The sequence below is a fragment of the Saccopteryx bilineata genome, chromosome 2 (assembly GCF_036850765.1).
Source record: "Saccopteryx bilineata isolate mSacBil1 chromosome 2, mSacBil1_pri_phased_curated, whole genome shotgun sequence".
Taxonomy (NCBI): Eukaryota; Metazoa; Chordata; class Mammalia; order Chiroptera; family Emballonuridae; genus Saccopteryx; species Saccopteryx bilineata.
In genome coordinates this window covers 265,848,047-265,862,249 of record NC_089491.1, presented here as the reverse complement: position 1 = coordinate 265,862,249, position 14,203 = coordinate 265,848,047, and the positions used below count along the sequence as shown (strand labels likewise).

Sequence of the window (14,203 nt, the reverse complement as noted above, 5' to 3'; positions counted from 1 at the left end):
TTCAGCAGAGAAGGGAAGAGGCTATAAATATTGTTTGAGCACCTGTGATGTACCAGGTCCTCATAAAGAAGTTATTTCATCTCAACAGACAGTTAAAAGCCCAATTTTACAGATGCAAAAACTGAACCCAGACAGGTTAGGTAAGCTTCTCAAGGTCCCAAAGGAAGCACATAGCAGAGCTGGGATTTGAAATGGGGTGTGATTGGTGCTCGGCTCAGACCCTTCCTTGTTCTGAAACAGAGACAGGGAAGCACGAGTCTGTCTCATGCTAAGCCAGAGGCTAAGAAGCAAGTGATCCCACACTGCTCGCAGAATGAGGCCAGCCTACAAAAATTAACAGGGTACAATTACCTAGGCAACTCTGAAATGGCTCACAGGGCTCGTCTTGTGTGAGGCTATGGGGAGAGAGGCGCTTTCATCATCACTCTTATTTTAAAAGCCTTTAACAACTTTGTTTAAATACGGCTTTTGAAGTGTTTTTTTTTCAACATGAATTTATTTAAGAGTCCTGTGCGCTCAGCAGGGGAAGAGTATGTTTAAAATGGCATCACAGGGAACAAGCGGGTTGAGCTATTTTGCTTCCATTCATTCACCCAGGGGCTAAATTAGGAAGTAGATTTAGGTGGATTCCCAACCTCCAGTCTGTCAGTGATAGGCAGGTCTCAGGGAAATATCGGGCTTATTGCTACAAATTTGCTCGCCCTGAGACCTATCTGCTTAATGGATATAGGCAGTGTAGCCTCATGGTTAAGAACAGTGGCTTTAAGGCTCTGACAGGGTGGCTCAGTAGATAGAGTATAGTCCTGGCATGCTGAGGTCACAGGTTGGATCTCGGTCAGGACACATACGAGAAGCAATCAATGAGTGCACAACTAAATGAAATTAAGTGGAATGAGTTGATGCCTCTCTCTCTCTTTTTATTCAGTGAGGGGAGGGGAGGCAGAGACAGACTCTCACATGCACCCGACTTGGATCTACCTGGCAAGCCACTAGGGGGTGATGTTCTGCTCATCTGGGCCGCTGCTCTGTTGCTCAGCAACCGAGCTCTTCTTAGTACCTGAGGCGGAGACCATGGAGCCATCCTCAGTGCCCAGGGCCAACTTGCTCCAATCAAACCATGACTGCAGGGGGGGGGGAGAGAAGCGAGTCTCTATTCTCACCCTTTTCTCTCCCCTCTTCTCTCTCTTTCTCTCTCAGATCATTGAAAAAATTAAAAGAAAATAGAATACTGGTCATGGATTGGATGAAATTGGGTTCAGCGCTTGGCTTTGTTGGTTATAAGCTATGCAACTTTGGGTATTTTGTATACTTAACCTTTCTAATTCTCAGTTTGCCCATCTCTTAATCTAGGGTTAATAATAATGCCTTGTTTGCAAGGTTGTTGCAATAGTTAAATGAGGTCAAGCTTATAGCTTATAGCACTCATCTATGTGGCCCCTACTGTAATCGCTCTCACAGTGAATTTGCTTATGGGTTGCTCAGACAGAAACAGAGAAAGGAAAGTGTGACTTCTGTCTAACACAGTCAGGACTCCTCTAAGCCAGCTTTGGCTAGCAGGGTTTTCTGCCACGATGGACAATGTTCTACATCTGTGCTATCCTGTATCATAGCCACTAGGCATGTGTGGCAATTGAGTACTCGAAATGAATATGGCTATTGTCAGTGAGGAACTGAATACTGAATTTTGGTTAATGGCAGTTAAGCTTAAAGAGCTCTATGTCCAGTGCCTATAGTATTGGACAGGCCTGTTTAAAATCTTAATGTCTCTGAAGATAGGGAAATGAAGGCATAGGTAGCTCCTACCTGGGAAGGGGGCATCTTCCCTAGGGTTTGGGGGACAATGGCAGGGATGTCTGCACTCAGTCCCCTTCTGAGCTGTCAGGTCTTACTTGGGAATTCTCTGCTTCCCTTCCAGACTCCCACCTCTTACCATCCTTGGCTCTCATAGTTACTCTGCCTCCCGCCTGGCAAGCATTTTCTGTGCTTCCTGGCAAGGACCAAACCAACGCCATTTTTCTTCCACTTTGCTAGTTGCACGAACATACCCAAGCCAGGAGTCAGACTAGCGCATCTCTCAACCTTCGGAGAACCTTTGCCAAATCTTTCCAACTGAGGCTTCCCCAGAGCCAGGACCCTCTGACCTCTTACACCGTGGGGACGCGTGGGGGGTCTAGGCCTGACTCCACAGAAAGTTTGTTGCAAGTGTGGGCCAATCCAGTGCTGACCACCAACCAACACCGGGGATCCAGGACAGGGACCAGGTGGACCAGGCCTGTGTGCAGGGCACAGCCTGCAGGTGGGGGCAGCCATCCCTGGCCCAGCCGGTAAGGAGGATGCTGAGGGGCAGCCAGTCCTGGCAGGAAGCCCTACTGTCCGCAGACACCACGCTCTTTCTGACCCCCCTTCTCGGCCTCCATACTCCAGCAGCCTTTGGTTCAGCCTCCTAGACCTGGTCATGGAACTGGGTTAAAGCAGGAAGATCTGGGGACTGTGGAAACCGGCTCTGGGGTATGTGCAAAGCTTTTCTCCAGGATCTTATCTTGTAGATAAGAAAAACGGTCTCCATAGAGAGAGAAGTCTGCCTTTGAGAGCCAGCATTCTACAGCGACTCCTGCAGCTGAGAGGGGAGGGGAGGGCCTCTGGGAGCAGGAACAGTCATGATGACTCCAATACCTCACATCACAAAAGCTGGACAGGGTTCTCAAACTCCATAGTCCACACGGCCCCGGCTGGATGGACTGGGCTATCGCATCCTGGGAAACGGGGGAGCCCATGACAGCCCCTGCCCAGCTCTCATGGCTGGTTGTCTCACTAGACACGGACTTTGCACTAACAGTTCTTTTGAGATCTTCCTTCCTTCCTTCCTTCCTTCCTTCCTTCCTTCCTTCCTTCCTTCCTTCCTTCCTTCCTTCCTTCCTCCCTCCCTCCCTCCCTCCCTCCCTCCCTCCCTCCCTCCCTCCCTTCCTCCTTCCTTTCTTGAAAGGTTGGGCATAGATTTTAATGTGAAATTGCTTGACTTTTCTATTTTGCCACACTTGCATTTTTCCAGAAAACTCTGCAGGCCAAATAAAATGTGTGGGAGAACTGGGTGTGACCTTCAACACCCCATTGGAGTGGCGTTCCTGAGACGTCCAGGGATGGGGCGACGGGAGGTAGACTGGTCAGCTGCTTGGCCTGCGATGCGTGTGGCCACCACTGACTTTCGGGAGGAACCTGATTGTTCTGGAAGGAATCTCAGGGCTCCTCTGGGCCAGGTTCCATTTCTGCAGAGAGGCCGAGGGGCTTTCCTAGAGTGCAGAGCTGGTGAGAGGCAAAGGGCAGGGGACTAGGAGGAAGGTCACTGAAACCAGTCCAGTGAGTCCTCATATTGATGGTGACAGGGACAGCTCTTGGTCAGTCCAAGGCCTGGCCAGGATATTGTTCACTGGGGCTTGCTGGGAGAGTGTGGTAGGTTGAATAATGGCCCCAAAGTTCTCAGGTTCTCATCCCTGGGACTCGTATACGTTACCTTACACGGAAAAGGGGTGCTTGAAAGTGTGTTTAGGTTAAGGATTTTGAAAATGGAGATCACATGGTTGGGCTCTAAATACAATCATAAGTGTCCTCATAAGAGAAAGCAGAGGCTCTCTGACTACAGAAGAGGAGGGCGTGGGACCAGGGGAGCATGACGGTGGCTCTGGAGGTGGAGGAAGGGGACACAAGCCAAGAAAGGCGAGGTACACAGCTCTGGAGGCTGGAAAAGGGCAAGGAAACAGAGTCATTTCTAGCGCCTGCAGACACAAGACTTCCAGCACTGTAAGAGAATAAATGTGTATTGTTTTAAGCCACCAAGTTAACATTATTGTTCAGGACTCATAGGAAACCGATACAATGAGCGGATGGTGACAGGGACAGGAGTGGCAAGGTGGTTGGAGAGCTGATGGCCCCTGTCCACATGTCTGACTTCATTGAGAGACATAGATGGAGAGAGGGCGCAATGTAGGAATAATGACTATAAATAGGATCTCTCTCCCCTACCCAGGGGAAAAGGGGCCGGGGAAGCCACCCTCATTCAGATGGTCACAGTGAGAATGGATAGTTGCACTGAGGTTCCGTGGAAAGGCAACGTTACTGGTTTCAACACCTTAGTTGAAAAATGCCATCAGAGCCTGACCAGATAGTGGCGCAGTAGATAGAGCATCAACCTGGGACGCTGAGGACCCAGGTTCAAAACCCCAAGGTTGCCAGCTTGAGTGTGGGCTCATCAGTCTTATTGTCGCTGGCCTGAGCCCAAGGTCGCTGGCTTGAGCAAGGGGTCACTGGCTCGGCTGGAGACCCCCCTCAGTCAAGGCACATATGAGAAAGCAATCAATGAACAACTAAGGTGTTGCAACTACAAGTTGATGGTTCTCATCTCTCCCTTCCTGTTTCTGTCGCTATCCCCACCCTCTCCTTCAAGAAAACCTTTTTTTTAAGGAAAGAAAGACAAATGCCATCAGAATGATTCCTAACTATGAGGCACGCCAAGTGTAGCAGACAGAGATCCTCTAACACAGACAGACCTAGTACAGTCAATGCTGTCATTGGTCAGTCTAGGACCTAGACTCTAGGTCAGTTCGCCAGAGGCACTCTCTTTAGTAGATGGCACCTCAGGGCCTCAGTTTCCCTTTTGGACTCTGAGAAAATATTCTGATGTCCTCAGAAACTTGATGACTAAGTGGTCAAATTAACTGTGGCCAACAGCGCAACTTATAAAGTCAGCAGAACAGAGATCAAGAGCATGGTGGCTTGGGGTCAAGTCCTGGCTTTGCCGCTTACTAGCTGTGTGACCTGGGACCGGTTACTGCATCTCTCTGAGCCTTGGTTTCCTTATCAGGTAAACAGGGTGCATAAATCACTTAAGGTACAGGCTTCAGCATGGGGCCAGGCCCACCTGGAGAGCTCTGCAGGGGCTGAACATAAGGATTGTAAAACTCAGGCCATTTGTGACAACATAGATGGATCTCGGGGGCATTTGGCAACGTGAAATAAGTCAGAGGAAGAAAGACGAATACCATCTGATCTCACTTATATGTGAAATCTAGAAAACCAGAACAGACGCAGAGATACGGAAAACAGAGGGGTGGTCACCAGAGAGGAAGGGGTCGGGGGGAGGGTGAGATGGGCAGAGGGAACTAAGTCTATGGAGATGGATGATAACTAGACTTACAGTGGTGGATACTAGGTCACGTATACAAATATTATAATGTTGGATACCTGAAATATATATAATCTTGTATATAAATTTTACCACACACAAAAAAAACCCCTGCTGAAAACAAAAAACAAAACTCCAGCCTGTCACAGTCTCTCCCCCCACCCCAGTTAATCTGGTTCTCTAGGGTCAAAACAGACTTCCATTCCTCCAGCCGCTTTCTGTTGCCTGGTTTCCCTTTAACTCTGGATACTCACTGTGAGATTTCTAGGTAGAACTAGGGTAGTGCTGTGTGACCCTGGGCAAGACGCTTCACCTCTCTGAGCTTCAGTTCTCTCATCTATAAAAGGGGGCTAAAACTACATGTCCTATTTAGGGAGCCTAATTCAGGCCGGAAGGTAATCTGTAAGTAACCGAGTGCCCTGCAAGGCGAAGAGAAATTATCAGAGCACAGGGTGAGGCTGACCGGCTGGGCCAGATGGATGCTGGACTGGGGACCTTGGCCTCTTTAGAACCCGCCTTTGGGGCAGCAAGCTGACAACCTGGACATCCTCGGATATGCAACATTTTAAAGTGACTGCTCCCAAGTGCAGGAGGCCCTGGAAAGCCCCGGATTTATCCTCCTTTATCTCCCACACACGCTGCCACTACCTGTCAGGGCCACCTTCTCCCAGATGAAGGGATGAATGAGGCTGTGTCCAGACTAAACATCACTTCTCCTCCTTTCTCGCTAGGTAAGGGTCCAGCACCCCCGAACAACAAGACCAGTGGTGCCCCATGAAGGACAGGGATCTAGGTGGAGCAGAATAAGTCTGCCCGAAAGGAAAGAGGGATGGAAGGAAGGGAACGAGGCCAAGAGAGCAGAAGGTCAGGGGCACTGCTGAGAGCCAGCCTCTGCTCAGACCCCAGAAGTCACACAGCAGTAAGTGTGACCTGGATGTGGGGCCCCAGGTCTGGTGGGCAGCCCACCACATCGCCACCTGTTCATCTAGCATCCAGGGGGCCAGTTCTGACCCCTACCTCAAAATGCAGCTTGGATGGAAAGGCCCCTGGGAGGACACCTAATTGCCAGGTGGCCACGTGCTCCAAGGGGCCTGAATTCTCCCCGGCCTGCCAGCCCCGAGAGTGACCCCAAAGACATTCTGTCCGCGTTTCCCTTTCCTGACTTGGGACACCAGTTCTTAGTGAGGTTCTTTTTTCAGCTGCTAGGAGGCAGTTTGGCAAGGTGTGGGGGCACTTTTGGTTGTCACAGTGTATGGCATCTGGGGTCGTGGACATCCAGTAACACCAGGGACACCCCCACACAAGGAATAAGAGTCCTGACTACCACACACAACCTTTGGATATTCACACAGGCTGAAAAAGAAATGCTTAAATTTCTGAGTCACGATTCCAATTCGCTCTTAGGTGTATATAGGCTTTAAAATATACCGAATTTTCCATACACGCCATTATTGCAACCAAACTGAAGAAAGGCCACATATCAGGAGCTGTTTGCTGTTTCAGAAAAATCACATCACCAAGGCGACGACGCTGCTGGTGGCCTTCGAGTTGCCAAAACAACACACCTGTCTGTCTGTATCTGACGCTGTCATAGCTGCAGCCATTCTGCGGTTAGGTGCAAACCTCGGACCACTCCAGCAGAGTCATGCCTGAGCACTGGTATGTTAAATTACAGGTTCCTTTCCAATAAATTACTTTTATGCTCTGTTTCCTTTATTTTATAGTTAGGACATAGTGTTGATTTTAAAAATGTAAAGTGTGGGAAGGTTATATGATCCATGAATTAGCTTCTGGTGAGTCAGGTGGACATTTCAAAATATTTGTTAAAAAAATGGGGGGGGGGTGCTTTGAGTTCAGCACGGTTATGAACCAGTGAGCTTGGGGAACAGGTGCTGCTATTAAATATTCTTCATCCTTAGAACCAGTTACATTAGCGGGCTTCCTGGAGCCCTCCACTCGCCCTGGCTTGCTTTCTTCTAAATCTCACTTCTTCCAAAACAGTGTTTTTTCCACTGCTTTTGGCCAAACAATTGCATCACAGGCAAGGTTGGTACAGGATAACCAGCGGGAAGTCCGTGATGAGAAAACAGGTTGGACTGCGCATCAGACTGGCACGCCCCCCCCCCCCATCTTTGGAGAAACAAGGGCCGCTTCCCTGAGATGATGCTAAGAGCGGCCGCTCAGGCCTGTCTGATAAAGGGACTCCTGTTAAGTCTTCCGTATCTGACGACGTCACCCATACATACATGGAGAGTCAGACTCCCAGGGCTGGGGTGGGACCGAAACGGAGCCCCTGGGGCATTCTGGTGTCCATGATCCCAGGCCTGGCTGGGCACCAGAACCAAGTGTACGGGGCATTAGGCACAGTTGGCATTCAGCGGCCATGCAAGATAATAGCCGCCACTCAATACCTTGCTGCCTCTCTTGGGAGAGGTGGCGTGGAGGAGTAGGGAGGCACACAGAAATGGAAGGAGTGGGATGCAAGGCAGGGGGTCAAAGCAGCGAGTGGTCCTTGTTTCCCCTCTGCCTGGGGTACCCAGCAGATCCTCACCTTCTTTCCGGGTGGGAGGGGGGATTCTGATGTCTTGCTGAAATTGGCTCAGTTTTTGCCCAGCTGGGAAAGCCTGAAGCCTAGGATACCACGGTGGGCTGAAGTGCGCTGCCGAGGACTGAGGGGCCCACCGAAAGGCAGTTTGGGGGGCTGCCCCATCAGGAATGAGGACTGGGTCCCATGCAGTTCCCCAGACACATAGGCGCATTGCACCTCAGGACCTTGGCACCTGCCATTCCCTCTGAATGGGGTGCTGCTTCTCTATAAAGCTATGAGGCCTCCTCTCCCCTTCCCCTGGGCCCTCCAGTGCCACTGTCCTAGTGAGAACTGCCCAGCCTGTGTAAACTTCCCGGCAATTCCTAGCCCTGCCCTGCTCTGTTTATCTCCCCAGCATGATCCCTAAGGGACCGCACATTCTACATCTCTACCTTGTTTATTCTTGTCTTCCCCAGCACACTGGAGGCTCCCCAGGGGCAGCGGGCTTGTCCATTCCCTCTCTCGCTTCAGCCCTGGTGCCCAGAACAGCGTCTGGCACGTTAGGTCCTCAACGAACATTTGTTAAATGAATCAAAGCAGGTGCCTGGAGAGCTACTTTAATCCAGGTCCCCGAGGGACTTCATGGCGACCTTTCCATGCTCTTGGGACACACAGGAGTCCTTGGGGAGAGGGCTGGGAAGTTTTGCCCTGGATTCCTCAGGGGAGGGGTGTTCCTAGACCTGAGGCTCCCCTCTTACAGTGGGGTAGATAAGAGGGGTCTACCTGGACCCACCTTGGCAGCCTAGGGGTGGGAGGGTCAGTGCTGGAGCGAAGGTGAGAGTGTGGATGGGATGGAGGGAAATTCTGTTTCTCTCTCCTACCTCCCGACCTGCTGTTCTCCGACTACCCGGCCCGGCTGCCGATTCCTCCCCAGAGAAGGCGCTAGAAGAAAGCACTGTGCTGCTGGCTTTCCACCCCATAGAATCAGAAAATGCCGACCTGGCCGCCACAAAGGGGCCGCAAGTCCTAGCCTCAGCTCCCACCTAATCCGAGCAGGTCCCCTGTTTGGGGGCATTGGGGCCAATTCTCTCCTCTGATTCTGTCCCACTCCTTGGAACCTTCTTTGCCCTTGACTGACTGTCACAAGGAAAGAACGGGCTTACATTAAGGGGTTCCCATTGCTCAGCCCTCCTCTCTCTCTCTCCAGAGTCTTGACACCCCCCTTACTCACTAGGAGACCTCGGGGAAGGCCCCTCCCCTCCGAGACTCAGTTTTCCCCCATGGGTTATGAGCACTGCCAGCACACCCATCTCGTGGGATGGCTGGAGGATTCCACCAGACCAAGGTTGGAAGCCAAGATGCCAGCTCTCACGATGAACAGCTCTGGGATTCATGGCAAGAGAAACATCCCATCTGCTCTGCCCATTCTGCTCCTGCACTTGCAATTTTAAGGGGAAGAGGTGAGGGTGAGAGAGTGGCTGTGCCCATGCCTGCGCCGATGTCTGGGGTCGGCTCAGGTTGGCTTTTGAGCTGCACAGTTGAGCTGCACTGCATGCTCCTGCGCAATGCGCACATATGCACGCACACCCGTGGGGCTTACCTGTCCACCTGGACTTCTGCGTCTTTCGCCTCCACCTTGGCAGGTCCGCCTCCATTGATCCCTCTGTCCCCACAGGTGAGAAGGTTCAGCACAGGCTCTATCTCTTTGAGCAGTTCATTGTGTTCCCCACTGCCCTGGAGGGCAACCCCCGCATTGTTCTTGGAAGGGTCCTGGTCTGGGGGCCTGGGAGCCAGGCCGTTGGTGTGGGATAGTGAGCCAGCTACCTGCCCATTGTCGCGGGCATGCAGCCGCCCATTGCCAGGACCTGCAGACCCGTCCACTGCCAGCGGCTGCTCTTTGCAGGCTGACGACTGTTGTGACAGATCAACAGCCGCGGTGGGAGGGCCCAGGGGCCGTGTCACGCGGATGGTCTTGGGCGTCCCGTCCCCCGTGAAGGTGGTCTCCAGGTGCGTGGTGAAGCCCTCGGGGCCCCTCAGAATGAGGACCACGTGGGTCTCAGAGGCAATGCCCCTGAGCACCTCCAGGGCGCTGTCATAACTCAGGTCCACCAACGGCTGGCCATTGACTGCGAGAATGATGTCTCCGGCTTGGATGAGGCCGCACTGCTCTGCGGCGCCCCCGCGAATCAGGTCGGAGATGATCACGGGGGGCTTGCTCACCCGCTCCTTCACCAGGAAGCCCAGACCCCCGACTTTGCGCTTGAAGAGGCGGACGGAAATCACGTTGGGTTGGATTTGCTGAACACTGAACATGTGATTCTCCATGGCGTCCAGGCTCCAAAGGCTCTGAAGACCTCAGAGTATGCCAAGCCAAGGGGAGCTCACCGGAAGGAGCCCGGCTGCAGGCTGCGCTGAGGAGGAGCCCGGAGCTGGGGCCGCAGGGGCCGCGGCGAGTCTCTTGGGCGGGTCTGTGTTTGACGTCAACTCGGTATCACCCACTCATTGCTGTTCGGCTGTCAGTGGCATGATTTCACGCGCCTGCCTCCTTCCTTGTTTTCTAAGAAAGTGCTGGTTGATCAGGCAGACGTCAGGCCGAGCGCTAGCTACGACGTGTCCCTAAGCAACAGGTCAGGCGGGCTGCGAGAAGGATCTGGGATGTGTCTAGAGGTGACGCATGCTCTTGGGGACTATTTTCTGGGCATCGCCAGCCCGTGAGATGCCACTGGGATCTGGGGCTTCCTGAGCTGAAGAGAAGGAACAAGGGACAGGTACAGAGAAAATTTTTAAAAAAGAGAGAGATTGATGGGGAGTGCCCAATACCACATTCAGAACAAAGAAGGAAAACTAAGGCGTCTAGACATTAAAAGACCCTGGAGCTATGAAGCCACCCCTCCCACTTGTTACACCCGCCCGGCCTTTGTCCCTCTGTGTTTCAAATGTCTCCTCCGCCCAGATTAGGAGCTTAGCTGGCACAGAGCTTTCGGTTCTCCATTCCAGCTACTCCCGAAGTCCCCACAACAAAACCCCTTGAAGTGGGGCACGGCCCTCCGTGGAGCCACCCAGGAAAGATGTCAATTGGCCTTTCTGAACATTTTTGTAATTATCGGCTTGTTCCAGGTCAAAAGGACAGACCGGGCCACGTTACAAACCAAATTTGGTATGGCAGATACCAAAGACATGGGTCTACACAGACCTTTGGAGGACACACACGCTCTGCAGACCGTCTGAAACCTGCACCGAGAAACAGTAGGAAGAGTGGACTGTGTGGCCCCAGGTTAACAAAGAAAATGCCCACAGACGAAACACAGCAGACACCTACTGAGTTCAGACACTCTTAATGTATGTTCTGCGTTCTCCGACTCGGCCAGTGACCCTTCTACAGACAAGAAGACCACAGAGTGAGAAGGGTCAGTGACTTGTCCAAGGTCAAGTAGAGAATGACGGCAGAGGGAGGGTTTAAGCTCAGACTGGCCCCACTCTCAGCCTGAGCTTTTAAACATGTACTCTATGTTTTAAAAAAATGTATATTCTGGTTATTATTGCAACTCCCACCGGCGGCCCCAGGCTCAGGGAAACGAACTATGGTTGGGGTACCAAAGGCCAACAGGATGCCGTGGCCAGGGGAGCTGTGTGCACCTGTGGCGTGTACACAGGACAGTGATGTAAGTGTGCCTTTTGTGTCTGGGTTGGGGCAGGTGATCTATGGCTGTGGGTGGATCGGGGACAGGTGGGGACAGTAGAGAACCCCTCCGTCTCTTTCCTTCTCCCCAGTTCAATCTCTCTCCAGGCACCCTTTCCTACCACCGGCATCTTCCCCACGCTTGGAGAGCAGGGAGGAAGCTCCCATCTGCCACTACTAACGAAGTGACACTCAGTCTCCCGTTTCCCTTTTAGCAGCTACCCGGGGTCACCCCAGGGCTGAGGCAGCTGACAAGCTCCTGCTGCCTCCGAGAGCAGGAAGTGGGTGCAGACAACCCCCCTGAGGAGAAGGCACCACCTCCTGGATCCCCTGGGGGGGATGGTTAGCAAGTTCAGCCTCCCCCTTTGCAGCTTGCATTACGTAACTCTGCCAGTCCCTCTGTGTGGGTGAGGGAATAATGACTACCCGGGCCCAGCCTGGGCTGCGTTCTCCATCTGGTGTTGCTGTGTGTGTGTGTGTGTGTGTGTGTGTGTGTGTGTGATTCTCTCCGTGTATTCATGCATCGCCCTCATGCTGTGTCATTTCTCTGCTGCGTGTGTCCGCATGTGCAGCCGTGTATGGACCAGCTGAGTGTCTTTTGGTGCCTTGTGTTCGGGGTTCTGGTTGGCAGAAAATTCATCCAGAGCCACTGTGTCCTCCCTCACTGGGGAGGAGGATCAGTCCGCCCAGTCCCCCCTTGCTTCCATAACTGTCCTTGAGCCCCTTTTCTTCCTGGTACCAAACCCAGGATGGGATGTTCATGGTGGAGTTGGAGGCAGAGACAGCCGAGACCTCCAGGCCACTCTTGAGTGTCCACATTGGGCTGAGGTCTTTAATTAAAGAAGGGATTGAAGGTGAGCTCCTGTGGGGGGAGGTAGGTGAAGTCCCCAGGTCATCCTCCTCCACATGCCGGCTTGGGCCAGACTCTACCAAAGCACAGAGGCTGGACTTGGCTTAAGAAAAAGAAACAGAGCAAGCCACAGACCCCCACCCCGCAGCCTCGCCTCGCTCTTTGTCGGCTGCTTTCACATCAGAAGGGGCTGTTGGCTGGTGCCTGGAAAGTCAGGCTGTTTCTCAGACTCTGAAAGGCAACTTGAAATTTGGAAGGGGTTGGAAAGGGGCTGGGCTTGAGAGTCAGGGATAAGTCAGTGTCTGCTGAGAGGCAGAATGAGAGCGAGAGCAAGAGCGAGAGGGAGAGAGAACACAGCCCCGGGTCTAAGGGAGTGGATTCTGAGCACGCATCAATCCCAACCCTAATAACCACCCCACAATACAAGGTGTGTCTCCTTTCCCATTCCAAAGTACACCCTCTGCTGCTGCCATATTTTCATTCTTACCCTGACCCGTGTCAGGTTTGATTATCCCCATTTTACAGATGACTAAATTTAGCTGCTATGGGGAGACCCCCTTGTCCCAGCTTGCGAATGTCCACAGTCCCGGGCCAGCCTGGAGAGCTGGCCTCCCTCCTGCCTCAGGGGAGATTTTGAAAGGCTCTTTTTGGTCCCATCTGTGTGTTTGCAGGGTGAGTTCTTTAGTTTCTCCGAACCTCAGTTTTCTTGTCTGTAAAATGGGGTCATTAAGTCATTACCACCTCCCTGGGCACCTGGGAGGACTAAATGAAACAGTGAATATGCAGGGTGCCGGGCAAGGTCACTGAGTGACTACTCAGAAAAAAGAAATGGCTTCCTGTTATTGTTACATAATACATAATGTTTCAGGCTTTCTGGTTTATAATTTAGTGCACTTTCTACTCCAATGCAGTCTCACCAAAGGTACGTCCTGTGCCATCTAGAGGGCCCTTTGCTTGAAATCACGCCGAGGAGCCTCAGGACGGTCGCGGTACAGCGCATTGACTGCAACCCAGCCTCCGCCCTTTGGAGCCGCGATTTTAAACAAATCACATATGCGTGCACACCAGAGTACATACCATGGAAACAACACTTGGACGGGGGCCTCATTCAAGTAGTTCAGTGGTTTTGGTGTGTATTTATTTCAGTTACCTTGCTGCGAGGAAATTAGTGGCTGACTTTCAGGGACGACTGCCAGGGAGAAGGAGGGAGCCAAAATAGGCCAGCGTCTGCTACTGCCATCTCGCTGTGCGACCTTGGGCGAGCCGCTCGCATTCTGGGCTGCGTTTCTGCAATCGGGGGCTGGTAACAGTAGCAGTGTCGAGTGATTGAGAGTTTACTCTGTGTGGAGCATGGTGCTGAGCCCCTGGCATGCATGTCCCATGAAGCAGGAGCAGACAAGGTGACCGAGGGTTGGAGAAGGAAGCTAGGGAGGCGGCCTGGGTCTAAGGGGTTGGATTCTGAGTACTCACCAAGATCAGTCCTCACCGGAACAAAACCCCCACACAATCGTGCCTTCCTCTTCCCCTCCCCAGAGCACACCCTCTTCTGCTGTCCTATTCTTCATCCTCACCCTGGCCAAGGTCATGTTCAACTGTCCCCATTTTACAGATGCGGGAATTAAGCTACTGTCGCAAGACTTGCTTCGCTTGTCCTGGCTTGCCTGTGCCCTTTCCATTTTTAACATCGAAGGTCGGAGAATTTAGGAACTGGTGAGGGTTGGGGCGGGGGTGGGTCTAGAGCTGTGCCATCCTCTATAGCTGCCGCTGGCCACATGTGGCCCCTGAACTCCTGAGCTGTGGCTGGTTCCACTGAGACACGCTATACGAGTACAATGCACATCGGATTTCAAAGACTAGTAAGAAGGCCCTGGCCGGTTGGCTCAGCGGTAGAGCGTTGGCCTGGCGTGCGGGGGACCCGGATTCAATTCCCAGCCAGGGCACATAGGAGAAGCGCCCATTTGCTTCCCCCCT

The 14,203-nt window shown here is 52.5% G+C and overlaps 1 protein-coding gene across 5 annotated transcripts in view; it reads right to left on the bottom strand.

Annotated features, from left to right (window-relative positions):
* Positions 1-14,203, bottom strand: part of NOS1 (nitric oxide synthase 1) — a 153,272-nt gene that overhangs the window by 66,707 nt on the left and 72,362 nt on the right. For all 5 annotated transcript variants that reach the window (XM_066260480.1, XM_066260484.1, XM_066260482.1 and 2 more), the window contains one exon: positions 9,304-10,447. In XM_066260480.1, the coding sequence (XP_066116577.1) occupies positions 9,304-10,028 (725 nt within the window). In that variant the 5' untranslated portion in view covers positions 10,029-10,447. The remainder of the gene's footprint in view (positions 1-9,303; positions 10,448-14,203) is intronic.